Here is a 27,955-nt window from a genome sequence, read left to right on the forward strand (position 1 = left end):
TATGTTGCTTAATGTGGAAACTTTGATTTTTTTAGATTATAAAAGTAAAAACAAGCTTCAGCTTACCTCCATCAGAGACAGTTGCTGACTGCAATAAGAAAGAGAAAAGTAAGCGTTACTAAAGTTTCATGATAAGTATCAGAAATCTCTCAGCATCACACAATGTGTAAAGCGTCAATTAATTTTATCATCTCAATAGCGACAGATAATGTGAGAGAGAAAAACCTAAAGATACCAGCTGTTACTTTCTTACAAGTGCTTCCTCCTCACCACGAAATTCACCCCAGGCTTTTCGAGCAATGTGCTAGTCCCTCATCCCACAAACATCTACTGGACAAACTCCTTCCTGCTGTGAGTAGCCACACCGATTTTAACAGTCTTTAAAAGTGGCCTGCAAACACTTAAAATGAAAACAACACCTCATATACTTTATTTTGCTGCAATATATGGAGATATGTGGAAGTTTCTTCTTTTTTCAGACTGCAAATAAATCAAAATTAGAATTCAGATATGTTGTCAGTCAGAGGATTGCGAAAACTTCCCCTGCTGATGACTTCGGACTTCCGCAGAGCCAAGAGCATGTAAGAGTGTTTCCAATAAGCTGGGATGGAGGTAAGAACTCCTTGCCATTTCTGCTAGTCTTTACACCACGTTTTCAAGGACAATTAGACTTCTAGAGGAATGTGGACACTTCAGTGTTCATCTCCTCTAGCATTCTCACCTTTGCCTGCAAATTGCCTCAGGGCAGCAAATATTTCTGTCAAAACAAGTAGGTGAACGTTTCCCAAACATGAACTCCAGAGTACTGATATTTGCCCTTCGATGCTCAGCTGAGCTTTTGCTGAGATCTGGACAGCTGATTTTTAGATTCAAATTTGTTCTGATTTTAACAACTATTAAAAATTACTGTTATTTTAATTTGGGCAATCTTTTCCTGGTCATTTAAGCTGTCCTTGAGCCTTTCATTGACTTCCTAAATAGATAAAAAGAAACTCTTATACTGCTCTTCAACTAAACTAGGCAAGAATGACAAATATATCCAAGACAGAAGATACACAGAAGAAGAAGAAAACCCTACATATACACACCCAAAAGAAAAGCCGTCTATCCATAGCTCGTCTGTATTTTTCAGCCTTGGCAACAAATATTCCCTTTCCCCCTCAAAATCCATAAAAACCTTTAGTAACCATAATAATTTCTTCTTTTCCTTTTCTTTCCTATTGTCTTTAACTGCAGAATTTTGCATTACTGTTAAGCATTATCTGAAGAACATCACTGTGTTGTTATAAACTCTTGCATCATCATCAATCACATAATCAGCAGAGACTAGAGATCTAATTTTTAATATTAAATACAAGTATTCTGGAATTTTCAAAGTCTAATTAACCTCTATTGACATCATTCCTCTACTGCTAATTTAGATAAATACAAATGCATCCTTCATGGAAAACGTGTAGAAAAAGATGACATTTCTTGTGAAGCTACACAAGATGCTTCTGACTCTGTGAACTACAACAGTACAATTGAAATTGTATCTAGGCCTCACTTTTTATTAATAGCACTGTTTCAGGTATCAAAGTACTACTGTTTTGGGCACAGATCTTCAGTGAGATTTACCTATTCTACTTGCACCTATTCTACTTATATTTTGCAAGTAGGTGTAGCAAGCATGTTAGGTATTCAGAAGCTGTAATTTAATTCATGCTTGTAATTTAGAAAATGCATTTTACATTACTGAACATTTTTATAAATATGATTGCTTCTAATTTCTTATTCACATACTGTACAGTAAAGCTGATGAACACAATTTCAATGTCATTATTGGAAGAATGAAGAAAAGGATGACTCAAAATAAAGTAATAGCATCAGTTTACACACTAGACAAAATAATAAACAAGGTTGCAAAATATGCATATTTTAGGAACGGTCATTTAGTTTGGCAGCATGTGTGAATCTAAATTCAAACACCAAATATGATTCCCCTTCACGTGTCAAGTGAAATTAATAGGATTTGCATGACAGTAGAAAGAATATATACACTACTATTTTTGGTAACTGGAGGTTAACAATTGTAAAATAACGTTTGAAAGGAAAAACAGTATGATTTCATAATAAAGTTCAAACCTTACACTAAAACTACCACTTAAGTGCTACGGACAATGAAACACAGTTTTAACTCAATTAGCATAAGGTAAGGCAATCAGCTTTCTACACACCATAGGTTGGTTTTGTGTGTTTTGTTTATTTTAAAGGCTTTGGCTAATGTATGTTAGATAATGTATCATTATCTTAAAATCGCTCTAAGCAGCGCTTTTGGTAATTACTACATTTAAACGTACCAAAAAAAAAAAAAAAGAAAAGCTGTACCTATTTAGATAAGAAAATCTGGTTTTCCAATGTCAACAACCTACTTCTATGTTATTAAGATATTTCAAATTTGCTCTTTGGTTTTGATATATTCCAAATACACAATACTTTTTTATATATAACAGTGCCACTAAAACTCCAGAGCACTTTTCTAGATCACAATAAAATTTATAACAAGAACATTTATTTTGTTTCACCTATGTAACCTAAACTACATTCACTAAATTTAACAAAACCAGCTGGAAGCTACAGCTGGTAATTATTACATAAGAATTTATAGTCATATGTTCAAAACATGTTTGTGAGTACTTAGAAATCTTAATATAAACCTGTCAGAAATTGCATACAGTCGACATTTAGACAAAGCATTTTCTCTTCTAAAGTGTTCACTTAAAACTTGTCTAGATTTGTCCACAGATGCAAGTTGCAAGACCAGATTTTTTTTAATTGTATGATGATCTCATTTTAAAAATTCATTATATGTTGGGGGCCGGTTTTCATTCTTGAGTGCTCACTCCTACCACCACTGAAGGCTCTTCAGGGCAAAATTTGATCAAGTGTACATATAAAGACTGATTATGTCATGAAAGTTAACATTTAACACATACCTATTAAGAAATACCTATTAGAAAACTTACCTGTTAAAAAACTATTAAGATTCAACAATTCATATATGTAGCCATTTCTGAAAGATGAGCAAGGATGGGGTAGGAGCCTATGCCAGTTAGAGATAATGTGAAAGTAAATAAAGTATTTCATTCCAAATGACAGGACATATCTGTATTCATTTTGTGAATGTACACATGAGCTATCACTCAGAGATAAAATCAGAATTGTATTCAACCCTCAAATCTTTCACAACCAGATAAGAACTGAAATTAGTTCTTCAAATTAGCCTGACTTCCAAATTAACTTAGTAAAAAGCCCCTGGTATACGTCAGGAGTCTGACAGTAACAAATTACTAAAATAAAAAAAATAAATCCAGTTTAGGAAAACTAAAATGTCTTCCCATTATCTCTTCATGGGAACTCTGCTTGCTCATCCAGCTGGCTTGGCAACCAAGGTATACGCACATACTAAAGTTGGAGGATGCAACTCTTCCTTACATTTCAGGGCAAGATCTTGATCCCTGTGATCCAAGTGAGGAGGTTAGCGCCAGAGCCAGCAAGCTGAACAATAGCTTCCCAGTTTTCATGCTTCATTAAAAATGTCCTAGGCCCAAGGAAATAGGCAAATACTTCAACATAGATTGGATAGTAGTTCTGAGCAAGAGAGAACATGTAAAATTTCTCTTGGTATCATCTCCCTTTGCAAGGTAGAAAAGACAGACGGGCCCATGAGTGTTTTGATGCCGTGTTCATGATCTGCTTGCAATCCATCTAAAAGAGGATTCATTTAAAATAATTCACAGGAGAAGACTACTTTATGAGTATATGAACTTCTCATTCTGGAACAGAAATAGACAATGTAGAATCTGGTTACCAACAACAGAATAACCTAGGGAGAAAGGGCATAAAGGAGAATGCAATTCACAAGGTTGAAGTAGTGTAAAACATTTGTTTTCATTGTACATAACTTCTTAGACGTGTGCATCAGTGTGCACAAAACTAGTCTGAGACCATCTTTCAGTTGACAGAAACTGTCATTTATGAAAGCCACTTAGTTTCAGGGAATGCAAAAATGTTCTTTTAGATCGATCAGGTGTCAGGAAAGAGAATAAGCAACTATTGTCAAAATTTGCCATAAAACCATGACGCAGAGAAACAAAAAACACTGTAATTCATATCCCAGACACTACCCTGAGCCAAAAAATCCCTGTATGCAGACTGCCCAGGTAACAAAACACAGAAATGTCTTTTTTCCCCCCTAAAGATTTGCCATTCAAGTCATGCTGAAGTACACAAGAAGAAATGCAAAGATGGAGATACTGGGAGGGGTGACACATACTAGGAAATGCCAGGCCTGAGCAATAAAATGGAGCAACATGAAATCATCCATATTAATAGAATATGGGTGAGTGCCTTCCTGAAACAAAAAAGACAAACATTTCCAACTACTTCTGGGATGAGAAGGGATAAAACCTAAAACCAGAGTGAAAAAGTATTCCTCCCCTACCCTCACAATGACAAAAATCACAGACTAAACAGAAACATCTGTTTCTTTCCTGAGCATCAGGATCTGAATCAACAAAGATTCAGAGAAAAAGGGGTTAAAAATGACCTTTCTATGTGCCCTAGGCACTCTTTCTTCTAATATGGTCACCAACTTTTTGCTGCATCCAGAGAGTTCTCTGACTGCTGCCTTCAGATTTTGCTAGACTGACTTACTACAGTATTACACTGTCTAATATAATACACTATATAATATAATACACTATGTTACAAAAGCCCCTCTAATTAAGCCTTTAAGCTCAGAACAGCATTCCTTATCTAGCTACACCAATCTTCTAAACCAATTCTCTCATACGATTTAAATATACAAAATAAGTTTGGGAAAATTGTCATGCTCTTCCAGAGGCAGAACACTGAAGATTTAAATACCCACTACAAATAGCCACCTTTCAAACATTTTGTCACTTAGCTCCGAGAAAGCCTATCGCTCAGCAGACTGTCTGCTTGCATCTAGCTTTGCTCAAACTTCTCATTAAACCAGCTGAAGCAACTTCTCCTTTTGCCAGGGTATGAAATATAGGCAGGTCTCTAGATATTCAGTCACACTGCTCTAGGACTTGCACTGCATACATGTATTTTTGTCCTTGTAAATGCATTTGAGTGTTAACAGCATTGTACAAATGCCATGAACACCCATGATCTCTTGGAGGGGGGTTACGTCTCAAAATATGATAAACATTGTTCTAACATTTGAAATCAAAATTAAAGCTAGATTACTTGCAAATTTCTACTAGACCTTCCTTCCAGTAAGTCATCTCAAATATATTTATCACTTCAATATTAGTGTGTAGTTAAAATTCTAAACCATTAAATTAATTGCAGTAATATTTTAATGAAAAGGATTCCCTCTTACAATGCCACTTAAAGGAGAACTATTATATAATTTGTCTTTTCGATTCTCTGCCAAAGAAGTGCATTTATAGTTAATACAGAAGTATTACAGATATAAGAATTCCCAAGGAAAAGAAATATACTACAACTACTGTACAATAATTTCATTGAATATTTTTTCTCTGAAGGTCAATTATTTGTCAATCATTTTAATCTGTAAAAGCAACATATGAACAATAAGTTATGTGACATTTGGAATTCCTTTAAGAAATAAATGTTCAACTTTTTATACCAAACAAACCCAATCTTATCACATTTAAACACAGTGGCTTAAGTGTCAAGTCCACCCTTAAAATTATTTTGATAAGGGTATATACAAAAATATATGCAGTTTTACCTACAGATATAATATTGATATAATGGTACAAAAAGACATACACAAAATACTTTGTACAGACTTAAAAATACACAGATTATAAACCTACTGATTTTTTAGCTTTATATATATTGGACACAGTTTACAAATACATCCCAAAAATCTGAATGTTAGTTGGTACAATAAGGTTGTCTCCCTTTATTCTTCCACGATAATAAAACCAAATGTTTGCATTTACAAAGGAATTTTAACTCAAATTCTTTAAAGTAAAAGAGCTTGAAAGCTAAGCAAAAAGCTTTCTGAAGCTGATAATATTCTTCTCTAATTCCTTGCCAGTAACAATACTCTCTTCTAATTTCTCACTGCAACGATGTCTTGCCTTAGCTAAATATAATTCATATCACTTACCCGCTCTTCATAAGAAACAGCAGTTATTTTTCCTAACAGTACTCTTCCTAAATTCATCTTCACTTAATATGGAAAACACATTTCCTTAACACATCAGCTTCTCAAAGATTAAACTAAAAAATTCAACCCTATTCCATGCCTGTACATGCCAGTAAAGTTTAAAGGCATTTCGTATGAAGTTCTATTTTACTCCCTTTATGTTACCCATAGCAACAGGCCAATGCAGGAAGCTGTGGTTCGTCAGGGATTCAGATTAGATCTCAATTATCTCTCACCAGAAAAGCTAGATCATTTTGTATAAATCACGCTGATTGTATTTTAAAACATTTCCTATAACAACTCAGGAAAATAAAATGAAGTTGAATTGTGTGATAGTCCTGTATTCAATAAAACAGATTCCCACGACAGTTTTCAGCAAAACATTAGCTAATCACCCTAACATTAGTTTTAGAAACATTTACACAGTAAACCACTATTTTCAGAGGTTTACATAATGCAAGCCAGAATAAAGAAAGACCTCAAATGGTCTATTTTGCTTAACTTTTCAGTGATTAACACTGTAAACTGCATGTAAAAATCTGCAGTACAGGGAAACTTGGTATATTTGGTTCAACCTAGAAGTAATCCATTGTCATTTGAGACAAAATTCTGCTTTCAGGAATTAAGTGATATTCTGCCCTTCCTTCCTCACTGCTCAGGCCTGTGCTTCCCTGTGGATAGCTCTGGAGCAATAGAGAGCAAAATCAGCTACCTGTAATGTAAGAGACATTAACTTGCCCATTAGAGCAGTGTCTTCAAGAGACTGTATCTGGGAAGCAGAGAATCATTAATTTCTGTTTTTGGGGTTTTTTTTTTTTTTTTTTGAAGCAATCGGAATACAAGTTTCTGCTAAAATTAAATACCAGAGTTAAAACTGAAGAATGATTAGGGGGCATTTTTATGCTAGTGGTGTCCTTAAATCCAAGGTGGATTCACTAGAAGTGGTTTAGAAAAGAATAATCTTCTTCCTTCTTCAATGTAGCAGGTGCAATCCCCCACATACAGACAGTTCCTGGATTGTGCCCCTAATATAAAAACAACCCTATGAAGCAGGCAAATATTACTCTGAACTTATAGAGAGAGAAACTGAGGCAAAAAGCAGAGCCCTTTTTCAAGCTCTCACAGCAAGACTAGCTTGCAAAAGACAATCCAAGTCTGCAGATGCTCCTATTTTAGCATTTAGGATGAACAGTCTTGATTAACAGAACAATTCAGTCTTCTGGGTTTAATTTAGAGTGATCAGAGAAGAAATTTTAAGCTAATCACAGATGAAAATGGAGGCACTATGCTTTATCAAGCACTCCAGAGACACAGGCAAACTGCTACAATGGACAAAATCCATTTTGTGATGCATTCTTAGTTTGGATAGGCACACCAGTGCACTTCACAGTGTTGTCTTTTACAAGTGTTTAATACCACAAAGAAGTGTAATGAAAGCAAATGAGTAGGCAGACAGAAGGAATGTGTTTCACAAATTACATCCTCCATTATTTTAGGACTAAAGAAACAAATCCCTGTGATATTTGTGCATAACAACAGTTTTGTCACGTGTGGCTAAGTATTAAAAATTTACAATTTTTAAAGAAAAAAATGCCACTAACAGAGATATTTAAATGCTGCATATTGCCTGACACTAGACCAGGTGGGCTGGGGAAAGTATTTGCATTGTCAGTCCCTCAAACAACCACAGAGCAGCCCTGTTACAAACACACAGGTGATCAGGTGCACAATAATCACTACATCTCATAAATAAAAAGCACAAGTAGATCAGAGACATCCTAGAGAACTTTCCTGTGAACGCCCCTACAGGGGAACACAAAAAAGGACTTTTAACCATAGCGCTTGCTGTACGATAGACCTAAGTCCTCTAGGAATCTACTTGAAAGACCAACTGTACTAACACAGTTTTAACAGGTGTGGTTTTTACCCACAAGAACATGAGAATGACTAGAAAAGAAACATGCTACTGGATGTAGCTGCAAGACCAGCACTTCACTAGGGCAACTGTATTGGAACATTATTAGGAACACTGTGTGTGGCAATGTTTTATACATTCAAGGCATTCATACTTGGTGTTATAAACCTAATAATCCTGTAGTTTAAACAGACCATTAGGTTAGCTGATTCTATTTCATCCAACGGAGCACTGCATATCCACATTTTTTCCATACAGTGACTTTAGTAGCACTGAAAATAAGCCCCACCAATTAGACAATACCTGTTAATGGTAATGGCTATAAAAAGTCACCTGACTCTGAATCCCCTTGTAAAAATTATTTCTCCTCTATTTTTTCATAGGTTAATTCAGCAGCTTCCACGTTCAAAATCTTGTGATTTTGTGTATCAAATTCATATTTGTAAACCAGTCAGGCCAGTCAAAGTTCAAAGGTCAGAAGTAGAAGGATCCAGTCCCTTTCACAGTCTGAAGAACATCAATTTGCAAAGCTATTAACAGAAAGTGTTAAAATACGACACAACAGCTTCAAAACACTTATTCAGATATACCAAAGAAGGCATTTGTAAACCCACATCCATCTGCTTAGAAGCTAAACTGTGGGAAGGGGTAGAGACCCCAGATATTGCTGATCTGTTTTTCTCTTCTACCTCCTCTCCACTTCCTGCTCCCATCCTCTTTTGTACAGTTGTTTGCAGAAAAGAAAAAGCTCAAGAGAAAGACAGAATAACAGGAAGCCTGGGTAAGTTTTCACTTGTCACAAGATGAATAGAATTGAATATATTCTTGACTCCTAAAGGAAGAAAACGCATACAAAAAATGCCAGGCAACTAGAAAGAGACAAACCTCTGGATCAGCTCTTAGTAACACAAATTCCTGAAGTAAATTTGGCATTGGCAGAATGCACTAACAACTCTGCCAGAAAGCTTAATCTCATCAATATCAAGTATTTCTTTTTTTATTTCATGTCAAAGAAAGAAACAACTACTTGCATGAAAATCAGAATAAAACAATTTGTTAAGAATACTATTTAGCTCAGTGACTCTAGTTACTAAAATAAAAGGCAAAAGAATCAAAGTCTACATACAAATTAAGAAAACATTTAAATAAAACAGAATGATTTTTATTTCTAATTCTCTAAATTTTCTGTTAGCTCTCCAGATGTGCTTTTGTCAAGGATTTGTCAGCTCTTCAACAGCAAACAGACGGCAACGTGCTACTGATTAAAAGAGAGAAGATTCTCAGGTTCGCAACACTGCGGTTTCCCTCTATCAGCTTTCAAGATAAAAGTCCTTCCTATTCCAAGGTGATCTTAACAAAAATATCTTTTAAGCTAAGCTATTTGGAATTTGCTCCGTTAAAAATAACTGAAATGCAAGCCGTCTTTTTAAATATTAAGACTTCCAATACAATCAAGTCAGCCAAGAAACTGGATGCAAACGGCTGCTAAGAGTGCCCCCTGCTGTCTCCCTAAAACTCGAAGGCTTCGATTTTTAGAGGATTAAGGTTCAGGAGGATTTGCCACCCAGAAATCTACTCTAAAAACAAATATTTAGTTCTGAAAGCCATATTTTAAACACTGAAAAAGACTTCTGTAGTCTGATTGTAAACTGATTATAAAAGAATATACTTCTTTCAAAAATCTTTTCCGGAAAAGGAAACATCACTATTTTTCTTGTTCTGTTGATCAACATTTTAAGACATATGAATTCCTTCCACTAATAAAAACATGCATCAACAGCATGCATAACTTGGCCACCCAGATGGAAGATGACTTGCAGCCCAATAATAAATTAAAATTAAACTACTTATTAAGGAGGATATGATTAAGAGACAGATCACTCACATGCATTAAGCCGCTTCTGAATTCCCTACTACTGCAGTGGAGCTTCCAAGAGTCAATAGATTTTGGGGGAATCAATATAAAGCTGAACATGAAAACTATTTCTTTTTAAATAAAAACTGCACATATAACTTTTTAAGTCTCACAAGTCTGTTTTTTCCCTTTTCATTCTAAAAACACACATCAATTTTGCTGACATACTTTGAGCACTAAAGAGAATGACACTTTGCGATATATGTAGATACATATACATACATCTTTTAAGATATATGTATATAAAGAATAAGACTGTGTCAAAATTTGATAATACAGCTAGGATCTTTACTTACAAAATGTGTGTTTTCTGAGCAACAAGAAATTAAAACAGGTCTGAAATCTTAATATCCCAGAAATTCTGTATTCTATAAATACTTTATATAGAAGTATGCTTATTTTAATAACTCATACCATCTGGATTTTGTTTCATTGGATAAAAATCCAGATGGAAGAAGAATCGCTTTAGCTGTACACCTTAAAAGAAACACTGTGACAACTGGAAGGTAACTTATAACTTTAGCATGACATTCTTGCTTTATGGAAACATATGTACAAGCATAATGAAAATTAAGTGACTTTTTATAAAAAAGTTGATTAAAGAAATATTGTTGTATTTACTATACTCCCTCAACATTTTAAAAACAATATAATGCAAAAGATATATTAAAAATTTGGCTATAAAAATCACATATTCTTAACTTCATAATAGAGCTTATATAGAAAGTCAACTTAAATACTTATACTTACGAACTTTGTCTCTTTAAAAACTCATTGAATCCTTAGAAGCACTAGTTATATTTCATTGCGAGAAGATTTCTTAGCTCGGAAGACTAGTCATTAAACCATATTCCTGTTTTCTGTTCACTTTAGACAAACAAAAATTTATACTTACAGACACTTGACTATCAGTAAAAGTTTTCTCCATGTATAAATAGTTTAATAGCTCATTGTTAAGAAACAGTCCCTTCAACTTTATTATCAAGGTCTTTCTGAACACATATTTACTTCTTCAGAGTCCAGTAAAAAAATGAAGCTTCTCTGTCGGTTGCCCTATCAACACCTCTCCCATTCTCCTCCCTCCCCAGCACATTCTCCGCCCTCAATACTGGTTCTATATCTTCTCATCAAAAGGAACAGGCAGCTTTTAAAATGTTGTTTAGGCAGGTCCTGCGTAACAATGCAGCTTTTGTAAAGACAACAACATGCTGCTGAGGAATCTGCTAATGTATAAAGCATTCAGTAAAGGCCTAGAGGACTCTGCCTTAAACATTTGTCCAAACTTGTTTAAGCATTGAGTCAACATCATTTTCTCCTCCAAAGTATTTTCATTTTTAATACATTCCTCTTCGATGAATATATTATCTGAATGATCTTGGTCATCAATCCCTATTAAAAATACTTAAAATATAACCTAAATTTACCTTTTTTTTCCCTTTTTTTTTTTTTTTTTTTAAAGGATGGTTAAAACTAGTAAGACTCGGCAGAATTTTCTTTCAGTTTCTGGCATGTAGGTGCATGTCTCAGTATGATTACAATCACACGTATGCAGATTATGCAATCTATTTCATCCTACCCAAATGCTCCATGTTCTTTTGAGTAAGCGAAGCTTTGGCATTTACTAGGATCTTGTTCCAGGTGAAACATGATTCTTGTCATTTTTGACACCACACCTACTCTCCAGACAGATCAGCAGGATCTCTGTATTTTCAGAAAGAACTGCATATGCTTTCTGGCCAACTAAGTTTAAATACTATCATTTTGCAGGTCTTTGGTCTAGAGGGCAGGAAACAGGGGAGGGGATTTTTATTATATAGTTTTTAAGTATCAGAAAAAGAGATTAAATGTTTTGAGGATTTAACGTTTTGAGGAATAATGATGCTCATCTAGTAGAAGCTCCACAGGTAGCTCCCCCTTTTCTAAAAAAAAAATCTCACCAGATTGATAAATCCATAAGGATATATCCCATGGATCCCAGCCAAAATCCCAACAGTTTAAGCATGGAACACAGGGTCAGACTCAATCAGAGCCTATAGTGCTACCATTTGTGCCGCATCTATTCTGTGACTATATTCTAGAAATACCAATCCAGCCCATTCAGTAAGGCTTTAATTCATTTCCTAACATTAGCCAGGTCTCGCAGAGAAACAAATGATTCCTCACTCACATTAGCATGTGACGTGACAAATAGACATATCAGGTAACAGAAACAGAAACAGGAGAGGAGGAACAGAGACGCATGAAAAAAAAACAGTCACCAGTTCCTCATCCCCACCCTGGAATTACATGAGCAATCTATTTTGCAGCAGAAGATCTAACCAGTAAACATGTAGGTGCCGTCTCCCCCAGAAAGTAGATACTCCAGACTGTCGTAGCAGAAGCAGTATACGCTCCCCAGAGCCCCCTTTAAAAAAGCCCCCTTTACATTGGCCTTAGGAGGAACTGTGTCAGTAAGCCCTTATTTTGCAAACAAAAAATGAGTTGCATGCAAAGAGGAAGTATAAGAAAGACCACGGGAAAAAGATTAATGATCACAAGCAATAAAGCAAAAGTAATGAAAGTAGAAGGTAAAGGTCAAGTAAATGAGAAAAAGAAGGGGGGGAAAGAAAACACAAGTTAAATATACAATCAAGTAAAAAGTATGTGGGGATGTGACATTAAAAATTAATAGGAGAAGTTAGAACAGACAATGACACAGGAAAAATTAAAAGGTAAGCAAGAGTTAAAAACAAGAAATAGTAAATACCTTTCAGGCAAGATTTAAAATGAAAAAAAAAAAAAAACAGCTTAGTGAATATGAGGTTATATTGCATAGTTCAAATGGTCCCACCTCAAGAAACCACTTAATCATGGACTTAAGCCCACTTCTGTTGAGGAGAATATTTTAGAATACGCTAAGATAATAGATATCCATGAATTTTAAACTCACATGCTGGTAGAAGGAGAAAACTCTCCCTTTTGACAAATATGACATCAGCACTAGTAGGGTAAATTATCCTGCACCAAGACAAAAGTGCGACTGAGTGCTGCATGGCACTCTCTTCCTTAGGTAGGAATTGGATGCCACTGCTAATAAAGCTGGGAGTAAGGGCGTGCTAAACAATTTTTACATCAATTGAAAGGCAGCCCAGCTTCCTGTGCCTAGAATACAATCCATAATCCCACAGCCCTAGTAAAGAAAAGCAATGTCCATGCTTGAGTCTAAGATTATAAGAATGGCCACATCAGTTCAAAAAAGGGTTTGTCAAACCCAATATTCCCTTTCCAGTTGTGACCACGCATGGACATCTAGTGAAGAATAGTAGGGGGCAACGCATGGGATATTTACCTTGTTATACTCTCCCAGGCTCCAGATATTTTTAGTGCAGGAGATTTCCTAAACATGGCACGGTTTGTCTCTTCAGCTCTCTTTTCCAAACTCATGACCATTTTCCCCCTGAAGACATGCAGATTTCTTGCATCCACAGCACTCTGTGTCCTTCCATTTATTTTGCTCCTGGCTCCAACTACCTTCATTTAATGGTGCCTACTTCTTGACCCAAAAGAGAGTGAGCAGTCAATCCCAGCCACTTTTTCTATACCACTCATGATTTTGTACTCTTTTCACCCCTTCATAAACCTTTTCTACTTCTAATATATCCTAGTACATTTTTGAAATAAAGGGACCAGAACACAGCATTCAAGGTGTGTGCAAATCACAGATTTATACAGTGGAATCATTATGTTTTTTTTTTTTTCCTCTATTCCTTCTCTAATAATTTGTAACATATGATTTTCTGTTTCATTGCTACTGTACTGAGCTGATGTTTTCATGCAACTGTCCTTTATAACTCAAAGGCCTCACTTCTGAGAGGAAACAGTCAGCTCAGAGACATATATATCATTTTATATACGAAACTAGGACTGTTTTGCCCCATTTGCACCACGTTACATTTATCTACATACATTTTCACCTGCCAGTTCATTGTCCAGCCATTCAGTCTCATAAAAGCAGTCTGCTCTCATCTTCAGAGACTGCTGTTATCCTTATTACCTTGAATAACTTCACCTCACTGCTCACCTTCCTGGAAGGAGCCTTAAAAAATAGAAACTGAAGCAAGTTCCAGTCTCAAGCAGCAACTAATTCTGGGTTTCAATAGTAGGCCCCAGTGCCATAAGTTATTATTCTGCCTTAATGTCAGGAGGTTAAAGTGCCTCACATGAATTAGACCCACAAGAGTGAAGAGTTTCAGTTCCTAGACAGCAAGTCCTATTCACCCAGAATACTAGATACCGAAGGTTATGGAGAAGGATAACCCTGAGAAGTTGCCCACCTCGTAAGAGTCATGATCCTGCGAGTACTGACCATTGCCACTACCCAAAGAAACCGGAACCAAAGGGATGGAGCCAAAAACAAGGTTTGGTATCTTTATGCTGTGGCAAAACTGAAGGATACAACCTCTCTGTAACTTCAGCTAGTTACCTTAACTTGTTCACCCAGGCGGATCCTTTCAGTTCCACAGATGTGATGGCATCAGAGATGCTGACAGCTTATGAATTGACTGATGTCCATTTTATCACAAGCCTCACGAATGGCTATACTGGCTATTGGCACAAAGAAAGGTCTGCTGCCTGAATATTTAAGCAGGATACGAGTTCTTGGCTAGTCTCTGAAAGTATCTACTGTGCCTCTGCTTGTGTTAGAGAGCCGAGCCCAGAGGCAATAAGGCTTAGACAGTATTTGAGTGGCAGGGTCAGACAATGTACTTGCTTCCTCAGGGAGAAAATTCTGCCTACAGTGCCAGCTGTCTTCACACATATGGGCACAGAATTCCCTGTGGTGTCCACTCTAGGCAACGCTGTTGGTCTCTCTTCAGGCACCAAAGTATGAGATGAACAGCAGCACATCACAGAGAATGCAGACACAAGATCCAGGTCTCAGCGCAGTCTCTGACTACTCAGTGTTTACCTGCAAATCATGGCAAATTTCTCCAGAATCTGCAATAAAGAAAATATCTCAAAAGCAGTAGAAGAGAATAAACAGTAAAATTTGCCAAAGTCCGGTCGCTTTACCAATTGCAGTAACAGAAAACAAATGCTGTTATTCTCAGTGTCCGGAAAATCACAGTGTAACATTCTGGAAAGTATCTAGAAATAAAGATCTCCAATTCACAAGAAACTAGAGCTTATACACAACTGAGCTCATATGTTGACCAAGCCACCTTTGTCAGATACTTTATAAAACAGAGTGAAATGCATAAGAACTTTCTGTAATAAATTTTATAACCGTAAGAAAAACTCTGATAGCATATGTTGGTACAGTCTTTTAAAAATTATGTTACAGTGAAAAATAGCAGCAAAGGCTTACATACTAATGCCAATGCACAATCTGCAGAAAAATACATAAATGTATAATGCTAGCATTATGTTGTCCTTCTCTATGGAGTAACAATGGATGGAACTAAAGTACCTGATAAAAAGACTGCACACACTAAAGTTAAATCCTCCAGAGAACACTGAAAAGATTTTGAAATTCTAAACTGAGCAAGGCAATCTAGAGAACCAACTGTGGAAAAATGATGTTCTTGGAAAGCTTTAAGACACACTGAGAATGATGTCAGCAAAGCAAATCCTAAGGGATAACATATGCATCATCCAGAGCAAGATGGGGGCAACCTAGAGAAAAACCGGCTATGTCTGTACTAGTCAACTAAACAGTGCCATAAGATACTGCATAGTTCCAAGGACAGCTGTCACTTTCTGGACACTGTCATGCCACCAAGCTCTCCCAGCCTCCAAATGAAGTCGGGTGCATCCAACCTGCCTGTTGGGAATGGTGATGCTAACTATTGGTGCTAACTTCTAAAACATGTCCAGGAATTGTTTGTAAAAACATGCCTGTTGGCCCAGGACAAAACCACACAAGTGACACCTCTAACAATGTAACAGTATAAACCCTAGTATTCCAGTGTCTATACCTGTGTCCTGGCACTGTTTCATTTACCAACACGGGTGTACCCATTATGCAGCACAGCAGGCAAAGTAGTCCAACCAGTAATGTAACAGTCAAAAGCCTGAACGGAACAGCACAAGATTAGACCACCTGGCAGAAACCACTGGATGCTTTAAAAGCCTTAACGATGATCCCTACGACCATATATGCTGCAGTAATTCAAGGAAAAGAAATCAGTATCTAATGTAAGGTCTGATTTACACTAATTAAAGCTAGATATTATAGTTCGGCAAGCGTAGGAAGTAAAACCACTATGCACAAACCTTACACTTTGCACTGTTTTAAAAGCTGACACCTAGTGGCACATTCCAAGAAACAGAACTTGTCATTTACCGCTACTCCAGCAAGCAACACCATACACTTTCTCAGAAAGGGAAAACTGAAACACAGACTTTAGGGACTGGTCACAGATCTGTAAGAATTCCAAAACAGCAAAGTTAGGGGCTGGATTTTATTAGCATTCAGACTTCAGAATATCAGAATACTTGCAGGATATGAAACAGGCATACTTCTTTAAAAGTTTAAAATGCTAACGATATAGAACAACCTCTTACATACCAGAAATGGAGATTTTATTCTTGCAGCATGCAAAGCAGTTTTGTGCTACACCTGGCCTTTTTTACACCTTCATGAAAACAGACTGTGGACAAAATTGTCAGTTAGAGTTACACCTTGGCTATAAATTAGGACAAAATGCAGGCAAAAGATGCAGTACTGGAAGGTAGTAAACAGTGGAACCTGTGTATACCAGCAGTCCATGGTAAATTGTCATAGCTTTAAACAATTTGTGAAACCTAGGACAAATTATACATTATTTTTAAATTTTATATTCACAATTTTAAGCTGAGAATGAAGAGGCATCTTGATTTTAATTACATGATTATCCTAGCAATAGTGTTGGAGTTGTGGCTATGGTGATCTACGAATGTTAGTGAAGAAAGTTTTGTAGGGAGAGTTAATACTTTTTACTAGATCAACTGACAGGGTAGGAAAAGTTTGGAGCATGTTTAGCTCTTCTCGTCTGATTTTCCTGGTATACTAGTTGGTCTAATATCAGTTATTATGTCTCTGTGTAAGCTTTGTCTGATTATTTAAATCAGTCAAAGACAGGTACCCACTTAAAAACTCATTATTAAGTGAAATAAGCATTTAGGAGTTTTTGCCACCCACAGATGCCACAGCTAATATCTAGCAGAGACATGTCATTCATTAGTATAAAACCCCCATAATGAGGAAACGTGTTGTATGTTTTCAATTAACAGATGAAATACAAGATGGGATGCCTCAGTGGAATTAACAAAATAGAAAAAAAAAAAACAGGCATTATTATCTATTTTAACAGCTAATACTAGTACATTAATAATGGTTATAATTAAAACAGAACATGCTAACAAAATTTCTTACACTGACTTTTAAAAGGAATATATGCTACATTCCAAATTTGAAAACATTACTGAAATCTTGAAAAACAACAGATGTTCTTTTTCATATAGCATACGGCTTCAAGAATTCCAAGACAGGAAGAGGACAACAAAAAAAGGAGAAAGACCTATCTTTTTTGTTCTGATATTTAGTTAGAAGAAATAATTGAAGGCTCTTTTATTTTAAAAAGATTTTTAAATTAAAAGATTCTTTAAAAATACTCAAAGAGCCTGCCACTTGTTTGCTTAATACATTATGTCCCTCATGATACTATTCTGCCCAGCAGAGAAACACCAGAAGTGCAACATAGTGGAGGAAGATGTTGTCAGAATGATTTTCAGGAAACTCTGTAGCTTCCAAATGTTCTAGCTGGCTCTAAATTTGCCCAAATTTGTTGATTCTCACAGAATACTGCAATATCCCATTTTTATAGATTTTGAGAAAAACTAAGATATGGATGGAACAAGTTATAGTTGAAAGTGTTATAGGATTTGGTGCCAGAACTGTTGATTAGAAAAGGGACTACTCTGTTTAATCTAAATTTAAGAAAAGGCAGTGTTCCAGTCTCTGCAGTGTCTCACAGAGTCACCTTTAATGTGTTTATAAATCTATAAACAGTGTTTTTGCCAGGACAGAGAATGAGAGTAGTGACACTTATCTACGGGGAACGAAAAAACGGGAAGGAAAAAAAAGATTATGTTCTCTTATTAGTCCTAATATTAAATAATTTTAAATTATGAAAAGTTCCATTTAGCTTAAGCTACATCTTGCAAACATGGACCAGTAGGTATGCTGTAAAGTAAAATTGGTGAAAATCACAGATTTTTAACATGGTTGTTAATGTGAAAAAGTTCTAGATAGGTTCTTGCGAAGATGAAACAATTAAGAAATTGCAGGCAAATACTGAACACTAATTTTACTGAATTCAGCTCCAACTTACAAGATAATTATATTCAGCCCTGGTGTAAGCAAGCATAATTTCCACAGTTCAGAATTATCAATAGGTTTGTAATTAATATATACATATATTTTTTGTGGTTTTTGAAGCATTTTCTGTAGCACAGTCTTAGCATAATTGCATCCATTAATTTTACATTCTCATCCTATTTTGTTCCCTGCAGATTTGCAATAATCTTGTTTACAGGATCTATTAGTAAAAATAGCATTTGGAGGTTAATGCTACAAATTCATGTATTTTCATCTATGTTTAATACAGCTTCTGTATGTAAGAGGAAAATGCTCAAGTGTGGCAACTGTATTGTTACAGCTAATTCTAACCTTATAAGAATACTGTCTGTGCATATATGGCCATAAAATAACTACTGAAAGAAAAGGTGAAATATTCTTTTGCAATCTTTTCTTTTTTTCTTTTAATCAGTTCTTATTTATTAAAACAATATATATATAAAAATGTGTTCTATGCTTGGATAGTTTAAAAACAAAGACTCGCAAAGAAATCACGCCACCTTATGGCAGAAGGCAGCAAAACGGACAGCTGCTGTGCCACATAGTGCAGCACAGAGGAGGAAAGGTTGCCATAAGGCAAGTGGAGCCACTTCGGCCTCTCGCTAACAGGGCCCACAGACCCTTCCGCAGCCCCCTGAGCAAATGAACGGTATCCAGCGCATGCCCATAAAACAAACTTCTAGGAAACAACTTATCTTGCTCAATTTACAAGACTAAGTTAGATCCTGACAGGAATCAAATCCACAAGCTTAGAAAGCATATTCATTTTAAACTCAGTGTTTGGATCATTACCTTATCCATTCTGCTAAGATAATTGCAAAGAAGACAAAAACAACTAAATAGCATGTATAATATGTTCATGATCATTATTCCAAAGGTGGAGTCTCTAAGAATTTCCTGGTATTGTTATTTCCTCTTCCAGCAACTCTAAATAGATGCCCTGAAATAATCTAAACATGTGGTGACAACATTGTGTTCTACTACACCAAGCATAACAGTGGTTGGGAGTAGTGCTGCAGTAGCAATGATAAAGTTAGAACCAAAATGGAAACACTTTGACACTTTTTTTACTTTGATCTGTTAAGTTTTTGAAATTATTTTCTGGCTTGGTATTTCTCCTGGTGGAACTATATGAAAGCCAGGTGTCATTCTGCTATAGCATGCAGAAAAAACAAAAGATTGTTCAAAGTGAAAAGAAGCAAAAGATTAAGAGAACAGTCCACAGCCAAATAGCTACAGGTATAATGGCATTAATCCAAACACAGTTTTTGATACAGATTGTTCTGCTTCATCCAATTCATACCATAGCCTAAAACTTCAATTTCCCTAATCCAGAATAACAGCTCTAATTATTAGGGCATTGTGTAATGTAGGGAGTCTCTCAATCCCTCCTGTTGGTGCTACTCAATTTATATATATTACTGAATATCGATGGGGACACAAAGAGAGAGAAATGGAAATTTGAGTCCACTGACTATGATATCTTTCTGAATTTAATGCAGAGTAAGTTCCAAGTCCCTATTTTAATGAACATTTATGCAATGTAAAACAGCTCCTACAACATAAATTAAATTATATACATCCCATCTCAGTGTTTAAAACACTATCCCAGAATATGAGATGTGCACATAAATCTCTGAAATCTGAATTGGGCAAAATGAGATGTGAACCTTGTTTTTTCTATCACACATGAATCACTACCACTAGGCTCTAAGATATTCTGGAGGTCAGTTCTCTCTTATTATGACCAAAATTTTTGTCAAAACTGGTAACACATACCAGAAACTTTTTTAATTTAGAAGAATCACCATTTTCTAATGAAAAGAGGTGTAGCTAGATAGTTCCCAAATGCCTCTATCTAAGGTATCTTGCTCTGTTAAAGTTACAGGCTTACTTTGTTAAAGTTATGAGTGCAAAGAAAGAAATGCAAGAGTATTTTCTGTAACTAGAAAAAAAAAAAAAAAAAGCAAGACTTTTAAAAGCTTCAGACAACAAGATAGAAATAGACCACAATGAAAGATGCTTGCTTTTTATTTCCTTTAAAATATCTGAGAAATAAGTAATGACAGTTCCTACCTGCATTCCCTGAGTATGCCAGAAGCTCCTTCCATATGTTCTGTTCCCCAAGAACCCAATGGGCAGAGCTCCCCTCTTCTTTAGTTCAGACTCAATGAAATGCTTTCCTTCCTACATTTTCCCATGACAAGAAGCTTAGAATACCTTTCTTTCCTCCTCCCATGTCAAACGCTTTTTATACTCCTCCTTCCCATTTCCAGGAATCTGTGTGCTGCATTCCCTCCCTTGCCAAAGAGCAGCATAATGCATATTACATGGTTCCTATGCCAAGAGCTCTGCACATATTTTTGTTTTTCCCCAACCACAAAGCTTCTTCCAGATAAGCATGATAAAAGGGTAAGGAAAAAATCTCTCCATTTTCCTTCACATCACTACAGGTCAGGTTTTGAGGAGAAAGCACACTAGAAGAGAAAATATAATAAAGCTCTTTAAAAAACAACTTGCTCTAGCTGTTTGAGGAAGGATCTCACCTGAGCTGGGGGGCAGGGGGAGGCAGTTTTTTAAATTCAAAGGTCTTTTCATTCCTCTTTTCCACCAAAATCAATAAGCTTTGCCACCCACATCCAGGCATCAACTGATGTTTTAAAATTTACCAGATGTGAAATAGCATTACAATATTACACTCAGAAAGGCCCAAGATCACCATACTGATTACCAACACTGAGATTATTTTAGGGATTCCCTTTTCTCAACTGCTGACATATAATGAGAAAAAACCTATCCGAGTATTTGAAAACAGGAATTTTTCCATATTCAGTAAGTTACATTCCTTAATAAGCTACTTTAAGAGCCCTCACTTCATATTCAGGACCATCAACAAATTAAACCCCCCAAAATCTTCTCAATGTAATGACTATTAGCTGAACAAAAAAAGAATATGATGAACATTTGATTTCTATGTTCATTAGTCTGAAGAATTAATTCAAACTGTATTGATCTGCTTTGCATGACCAAGGGTGATGGGTAAAATGAAGTAAAATTCCCCACAGAAAGAAAGGTCACTGCTAATGTCAAAGTAAACTATTAAAGAAACTGAAAAAGACAGGTTAATACCTGAAATGTGTATTTCCCTTATGCAAATGTCATATAAAGATTAGTAACTCTACTATATTACAGCTACTGCTTTCCTTCCTTCATTTATCATCAGTTTTAACTACCTCCCCAGGACTTACTTCTAGGTTTTAAGAGAAAGTTAATTACCTCAAGGTCATCCAGTGAACGAGTAATACTAAATCGCTTAGATCTTCCAAATGATCTTCGAACAGAAGAACGCTGGGGAGGAGCCTGAGTTAATCCCAATGGATGTCCAAATTTTGCACCCTGAACAAAACAGAAAATACATGATTATTTTATTTCTATTTGTGTTTAGTATATTACTTATTGTAGAGACAGCATCTGAATTTTAAACATCCTACTTTTGTCCAGCTTGACTGCATTGCTCAGTACAGAATTCCAAGGACAAAGATTTGCAAACTTGTAACAGGACCATGGTTTCAACATAAATTGGTCACTTCCCACGTGCCTTTAAAATGGGCTATTCAAATCATTAAAGTTACGAAATTACTTTTCCAGACTAAAGCCAAATATCACAAATATTCAGCCTTAAGTTACTGTACAAACATGAGTTGTCATGTTGCTAATGTGTACAAATGCTACATGTAAGTACTAGTGGACAGAGCTTAATCAAAAGCAAGACAGTCCTAGCTCATTACTGTCCTAACTAGAAAACACCAGTAATGACAAGGTATTTGTCCTTTCTAGGAAATTACCATCCTGTAATTCATCTCACCCAGCTTCTGTTGGAATTTGTCTCCATGCTTTTAGAATTCCTACTTTCACTGCTCATATTCTTTTTTTTAAATAGACTTACAACTATAAAATCTAACTTTTTAAATCACGGACTACAAAAATGAAGGAACTAGAACTCTCTTTTCTTTTGAGGAAAGAAACTGCATCACTCTGATATTCCATGACTAGAACTGGTGCTGCAATAATTAAATCTAATGCTTCTCTGTTTTCCCCATAAGCATATTCTTCCTCCTAAAAAGTCATCAGATGTCAGTAAAGCTGCAATGACTCACCATGTGCATATCTAGTTCATGCCAAATGGCAACACATAAACTTAAACCTAAAAGTAGGCACACAGACAGAAAATGGTGCTAAGCAGATGTACAGTAGCTCACTACATTATGAAAACTTGTGATGATGTGCCTGAAATTTTGGATTCCTTTCACTAAGACATTCAATGTAGGGAAAATTCCTTCCTATGTCTTCTGATGTTCCTTTTCACTTTAGAAAACAACAGAATTTAATTCAGAGTAATTTTTCTCCTATCTCATTTCAGCAGCTTTATCACAGTAAGATTATAAAACTATTTATTAATATCTTTATAATTGCTTAATGGCAGCTCCATAATAATTGTTAAATTATATTTTTCTATTTCTTCCTTTACGCAAGTTGCTGCTCTCTTAATTCTGAAACATTTTGGTATCACTTTGGTCATTTGAAAGTATATATATGTCACATTAAGTAAAAGGACAATGATAGATTTCACATTTTTATAATCTCCTGTTAACAACCACCCATATAAAGTAGAGAAGACTATCAAGAATATTATACAGCCTTCTTATTGCAGTAAGACATACTATATCCAACAGAATGTGTCTGCCTGTTTATTTATCCCTATGGAGTCAATACTATTCTTTAGCAACAGGGCTTTGACAGTCACCAGTATTCACAACAGACTGTTTAAAAGCTCTTAGAAATGCCAAGACATGACACACATTCAGGAATCTGGACCCAAAGGATGTAGCAGGGCTCATCACTGCAACAGGCCAAGACTCCAACCTCAACGTTCAATATTAAAAGTCATCCAGTATTCCTTGAATTTTTATACAAAATCTATCTCTTTCTCTCCAAATTTTCATTTTACTAAGATCTTTCTTCATTGGCTGTGTTCGGTTATATGATAAAAAGCTCATCTCCATGAGCCCCTATAACCACATCCGAGAAGCAAGTCCCTGCACCAGCTCCTCCCACAACTGTCCCAGCAGAGCCATTGGCCCCGTTGCCAGGCGTGAAACCCAGCAAGAGAGTCAACAGGGGCAGCTCAGGACACTTGTCTGGTCGTGCCATGCACCTGATCACCACAGTCTGTCCTGTCTTCTTATTAAATTCCTTTTCGAACTGTTTTCCTGGGTGCGGGATTCTCTGTTCTACATGCATGAGAAAGAGAGAGGGAGAGAGAGAGAGAAAGAGAGGGAGTGTGTGTGTCTCTAAGGGTGAGACCACAGGAGGAGTTGGCTACTGGAGGGACCAGGGGAGTCCCAGGCAACTGCCAGAGAAACCGTAGGGTCTGAGGGTCGATTGAGACCCGCGTGCATGTGCATGTACATACACACTGTAGGAGTGAGGCACCTGGGGAGAGCAAGGATCCAGGACCACCTACTGGGTGGACTGAATGTCCAAGGCCAGCTACTGGGGGATCCACAGTGTGTGTGTGTGTGTGTGTGTGTGTGTGTGTGTGCGCGCACGCATGTGCATGTGTGCGTGATGGGGGCTGCACCAGCAACTGGAGTGGGGCTGCAGGCCTCAGGGGCTCATATGTCCAGGCACCAGCAACTGGAGAGACCAGGGATCCAGGTGCAGCTACTGGGTAGACCGAGTGTCTAAGTCCAGCAACTGGAGGGATCCACATTGCACGTATGTGTATATATATCTCCCATTCACGGACCTTCGTCCTGATCATCCAGAGAGGGGAACAGGATGAGGCCACTGGTGCCATTTGCGTGAGTGCTGTGTGTGTCTGTCTGGGCTGAGCTGTGTGGCCAGCTGTGCATATATGTATTGTATACATGCGTTCGTACGTGTGTACTGGGAATACATTCTTGGCCTCACTCCTGGTTGGACCTGGGGGCATGGAGCTGTGGCTGCCTCGCCTCTGTCAGGCTACCGGATTCAGCAATCCCTGGAGCAAGCAGAGAAAAAACTGGGCAGGTTCTGGAGATTAGCTTCTAAGGTTTTCAAGAGAACATTTAGAAGTGCAGTATAAACATGCTAAGATGGCTTTTGATAAAATGATCAAATAAATGTGAACACAGGAAAGTTGCTATCCATAAATTTTCACAAACAGCACACGCTAGAATAAGGGCAGTTCATACGTTTCTAAGCGACTTTTCAAATCATCTGTTGATCCAGGCAGGTATCACTGAAGTGTTTCACACTTGGTTCATATCTTACAATCACAATAGCCTCTCCCCTCTGAAATGAAAGCTTGTATCTAAGGCAATAATCCGTGTCAAGCAGCAAATTCCACATTAACCACTCACCAAATTTAGCAGAATCCATTACTATTATTACGTAGCAGATCAAAACACTAACTCCTCCTATAGGAGTATACAGGAGTATACGTGTACACCTATCAGAAGGGTTCACCACCTAACAGTTATGTCTATGCCAGCTTTGGAATTTTTAAATTTTTATCTGTAATTTAGTGAAAAACAATCAAACTAGGAACAACACAGTCACTTGTAAGGCTAGTGAAATTAATGACATTGTTAATCGGAGTACGACTGGTATTTTGAAACCAGCTAAGGAAGTAGTTACACAGTATGGATTCGCTTAATGGTCTTTCAAGCATTTCCCAAAACAAGATGCATCCCTTGGAGGTATTTATCTTTCATAAAATAATACTGATGAAAGAAAAAAAAGGGAAAAAATATCAATACCAGTCACGTCTATTTTGGATAATGAATACATTTTCACTTTTCTTTCTAATTCAGCACAAAAACAATATAAATAGCTGCCCAGCATAAATAGTTAGTATAAATAGTTAAATAGTGAAGATTGCCATATAATATTCTGAGAGATTAAAGACATACAACTAGAGGACATACATACAAAAAATTTTATAAAACAGTAACATTACAAATTGGAGGAAAAGGATCAAACTGAAGTAGACAAATCTACTTATATTCTACCGAGAATCAGATTCTAGGTAAGATTAATTATCACCAGGTGCCCATTTTAAAAGTGGCTTAATCACTTGTGGTCAGAAAAATAACAAAGAGAAAGTGCGAGAGTAGAGAAAAAACTGAAAATTGCGTAGTAGTAGAAAAGAGAACAATAAATTAGTACCCAATCAAAATTTTTCTGTACACTTTTTGACATTCTTACACAAAAATCACTACTGAGCATTGAATGAAATGATAAAGATAAGAGCAAAAAACGACCCTGAGAATAAAGCAGTGCTTAAGAAGTGATTACAAAATCTATAAAAATTCACTGAGCTAACCATTTCCTCATCCAATTTGGATAATGATTCCAATTAAGAAAACATCTTCAACTGACAGAAATCTTCTCCTTGCCTCTGAAGAGTCAAATTAATAATCTGCGAAATTAAGGAGGACATTGCTAAAAAAGACTCATGAAGTAGTTAATTTCCTGATAATGCTGCTGAGAAGTCTCCCTTTTCTTCCTTCCTTCTTTCCAGACATTTAGACTATGAAGATGGATCTCCTTCTGTAGATCAATTAAAATACTGTTTTGTGTACACAAAAACTTCAAGAAACATGTACATAAAGCAAATAGCAACAACATTTTGGCAAATGGTTTTCATGAGACTCTGAAGAGCTGGAAAAAAAAGCATCCATGACTTGAAAAGAGAATAGATATTGCAAGGAGAATGTATTAATCAGCATGGCTGGAGAAATTCACAGTATTTGATCAGGGAGAGATTGCTAAAGCGATGACTGACATTAACGTAAAGTTTGCAGTCTGGTAGCCATAAAGAAGATGTCATAGTTCTGTCTTTATTGCACTATTAAACAGAAATAAAAAACACTAAATGAACCTATAAAATTTCAAAGCAGTACACTGTATGACCAACAAAATACTGCTTTGACTGCAGGCAGCTGCCCCACTAAAACACTAAAATTTGCTAGGTGAACATTGGGGGGTTTTGTTTGTTTGTTTAATAGAGATGGCCTATAAACCCTAGAACTGTTTACTATTGTGTCTTAAAGACTCCCTTCCTGAAACTCTGTTGCTGAATCAATAAAACAGAACTTTAAAAATAACTAGATATTTAAGGAACATTAAGAAACATCTAATTCCTGAAACCCTATCACAGAACATAGAAAAACTAAAGTTCATCTGACAATTTACTAGACGTCTATATTTTAGGAACCCAGAAACAAACAGAAAAGCACAGAAGTATGTGAAAACAAGTTGACTGGTGAAAAAGCAAGCACTACAGCAATCTGAATTTTGCAACACAGATACTTACACCTCTACTACTACTATCTATCATGGTCAAAAGTGCAAAAGAAAATATCTCTAAAAGCCTTTATCCTGTTCCAATTTGGCAGATGGAAAAGAAAAACAACAAATATATTAAAACAAAAGAATTGACACACTGATGCTCTAAAAATCCATTCCATCTTCTATTCTTATAGCAAAATAAAAATTATAAACTAGCATGGACAGACATAAAAGCTAAATGTATAACTGTATGAGAAAAGTATTACAATGAATGGGTCTGCATATTTTTTAATTATATTACTAAATCACACCTTTTCCTTAAGCTAACAGAAAATGGTAAGCGAAAAAATATTCACTTAAAATGACCATCAGTCACGGACCACAGTATAATCTTTCCCTCTAAATACTTTTTTTTTTAACCTGCTTCTTTGGCCTTGTGAATAAGTTATCTCCTACTACACTTACAATAAAAGCATTAAAAAGAAAAGTCACCAGAAGAGAATGGATATAGCAGCAGTTTGTGAATGTGACCAACTGGGAAAATTTTCTGCCCGGTAACTAGAAAGATGTACAAGAAAGGTACAAATGGGAAACTGGGAAAGACTGTACTTCATGAATTAACAAGAGAGAGGAATGAAGCAGCACATGACTCAGACTGAACTACAAATGACAGAAAGAACAAAAGTGATCCAATACAGGTGACTTGCATAAATCTAGTTCTTTAAAGACTAAGAAAGAAAAAGGATGAGCTGTTAGAAAAAATTTTCACTGATAAACCTGTTAAGCACAAGTTCCATGTAACATGTTTTTCAGCTGTGCTGGCTTAAGGAGTTTGCATGTACCCCTGACCACTCACACCAACCCCCAAACTGCAGCAGGCTGCCCCCTCATCTCCACTAACACTAGGGTTTGTGGAACCCATTGCAACTCAAAGCAAATGAAATAATCCTGTTTACAACACTGACCTACAGACAGCCATATCAACATAACTGAAGAATCACACTGCCTACGCTGGATTGAGAGCAGCAAGAACTCCTTAAATCGTTACTAGCAAAGAAACGCAATGTGAAACTATGATATTCAATGTGATACTCCAACCTGGAGCTTGAGCACAGCGAAGCAAGTTGATGAAACCGTATCAATTATTCAGAACCAAAAGAAACCAAACACCTTTAGAAAACATCTTCAATTAGCTTAAAGAAATTCCTAGCTATA

At 36.3% G+C, this 27,955-nt stretch overlaps 1 protein-coding gene across 1 annotated transcript in view; it reads right to left on the minus strand.

Moving 5' to 3' along the window:
- Positions 1–27,955, minus strand: part of RGS12 (regulator of G protein signaling 12) — an 85,668-nt gene that overhangs the window by 43,790 nt on the left and 13,923 nt on the right. The window contains exons 2-3 of the mRNA XM_013960057.1: positions 21,680–21,799; positions 67–88 (exon numbers count right to left, since the gene is read on the minus strand). Of these exons, the coding sequence (XP_013815511.1) occupies positions 67–88; positions 21,680–21,799 (142 nt within the window). The remainder of the gene's footprint in view (positions 1–66; positions 89–21,679; positions 21,800–27,955) is intronic.

The sequence above is a fragment of the Apteryx mantelli genome, chromosome 5 (genome assembly GCF_036417845.1).
Source record: "Apteryx mantelli isolate bAptMan1 chromosome 5, bAptMan1.hap1, whole genome shotgun sequence".
In the NCBI taxonomy this organism is placed as follows: Eukaryota; Metazoa; Chordata; class Aves; order Apterygiformes; family Apterygidae; genus Apteryx; species Apteryx mantelli.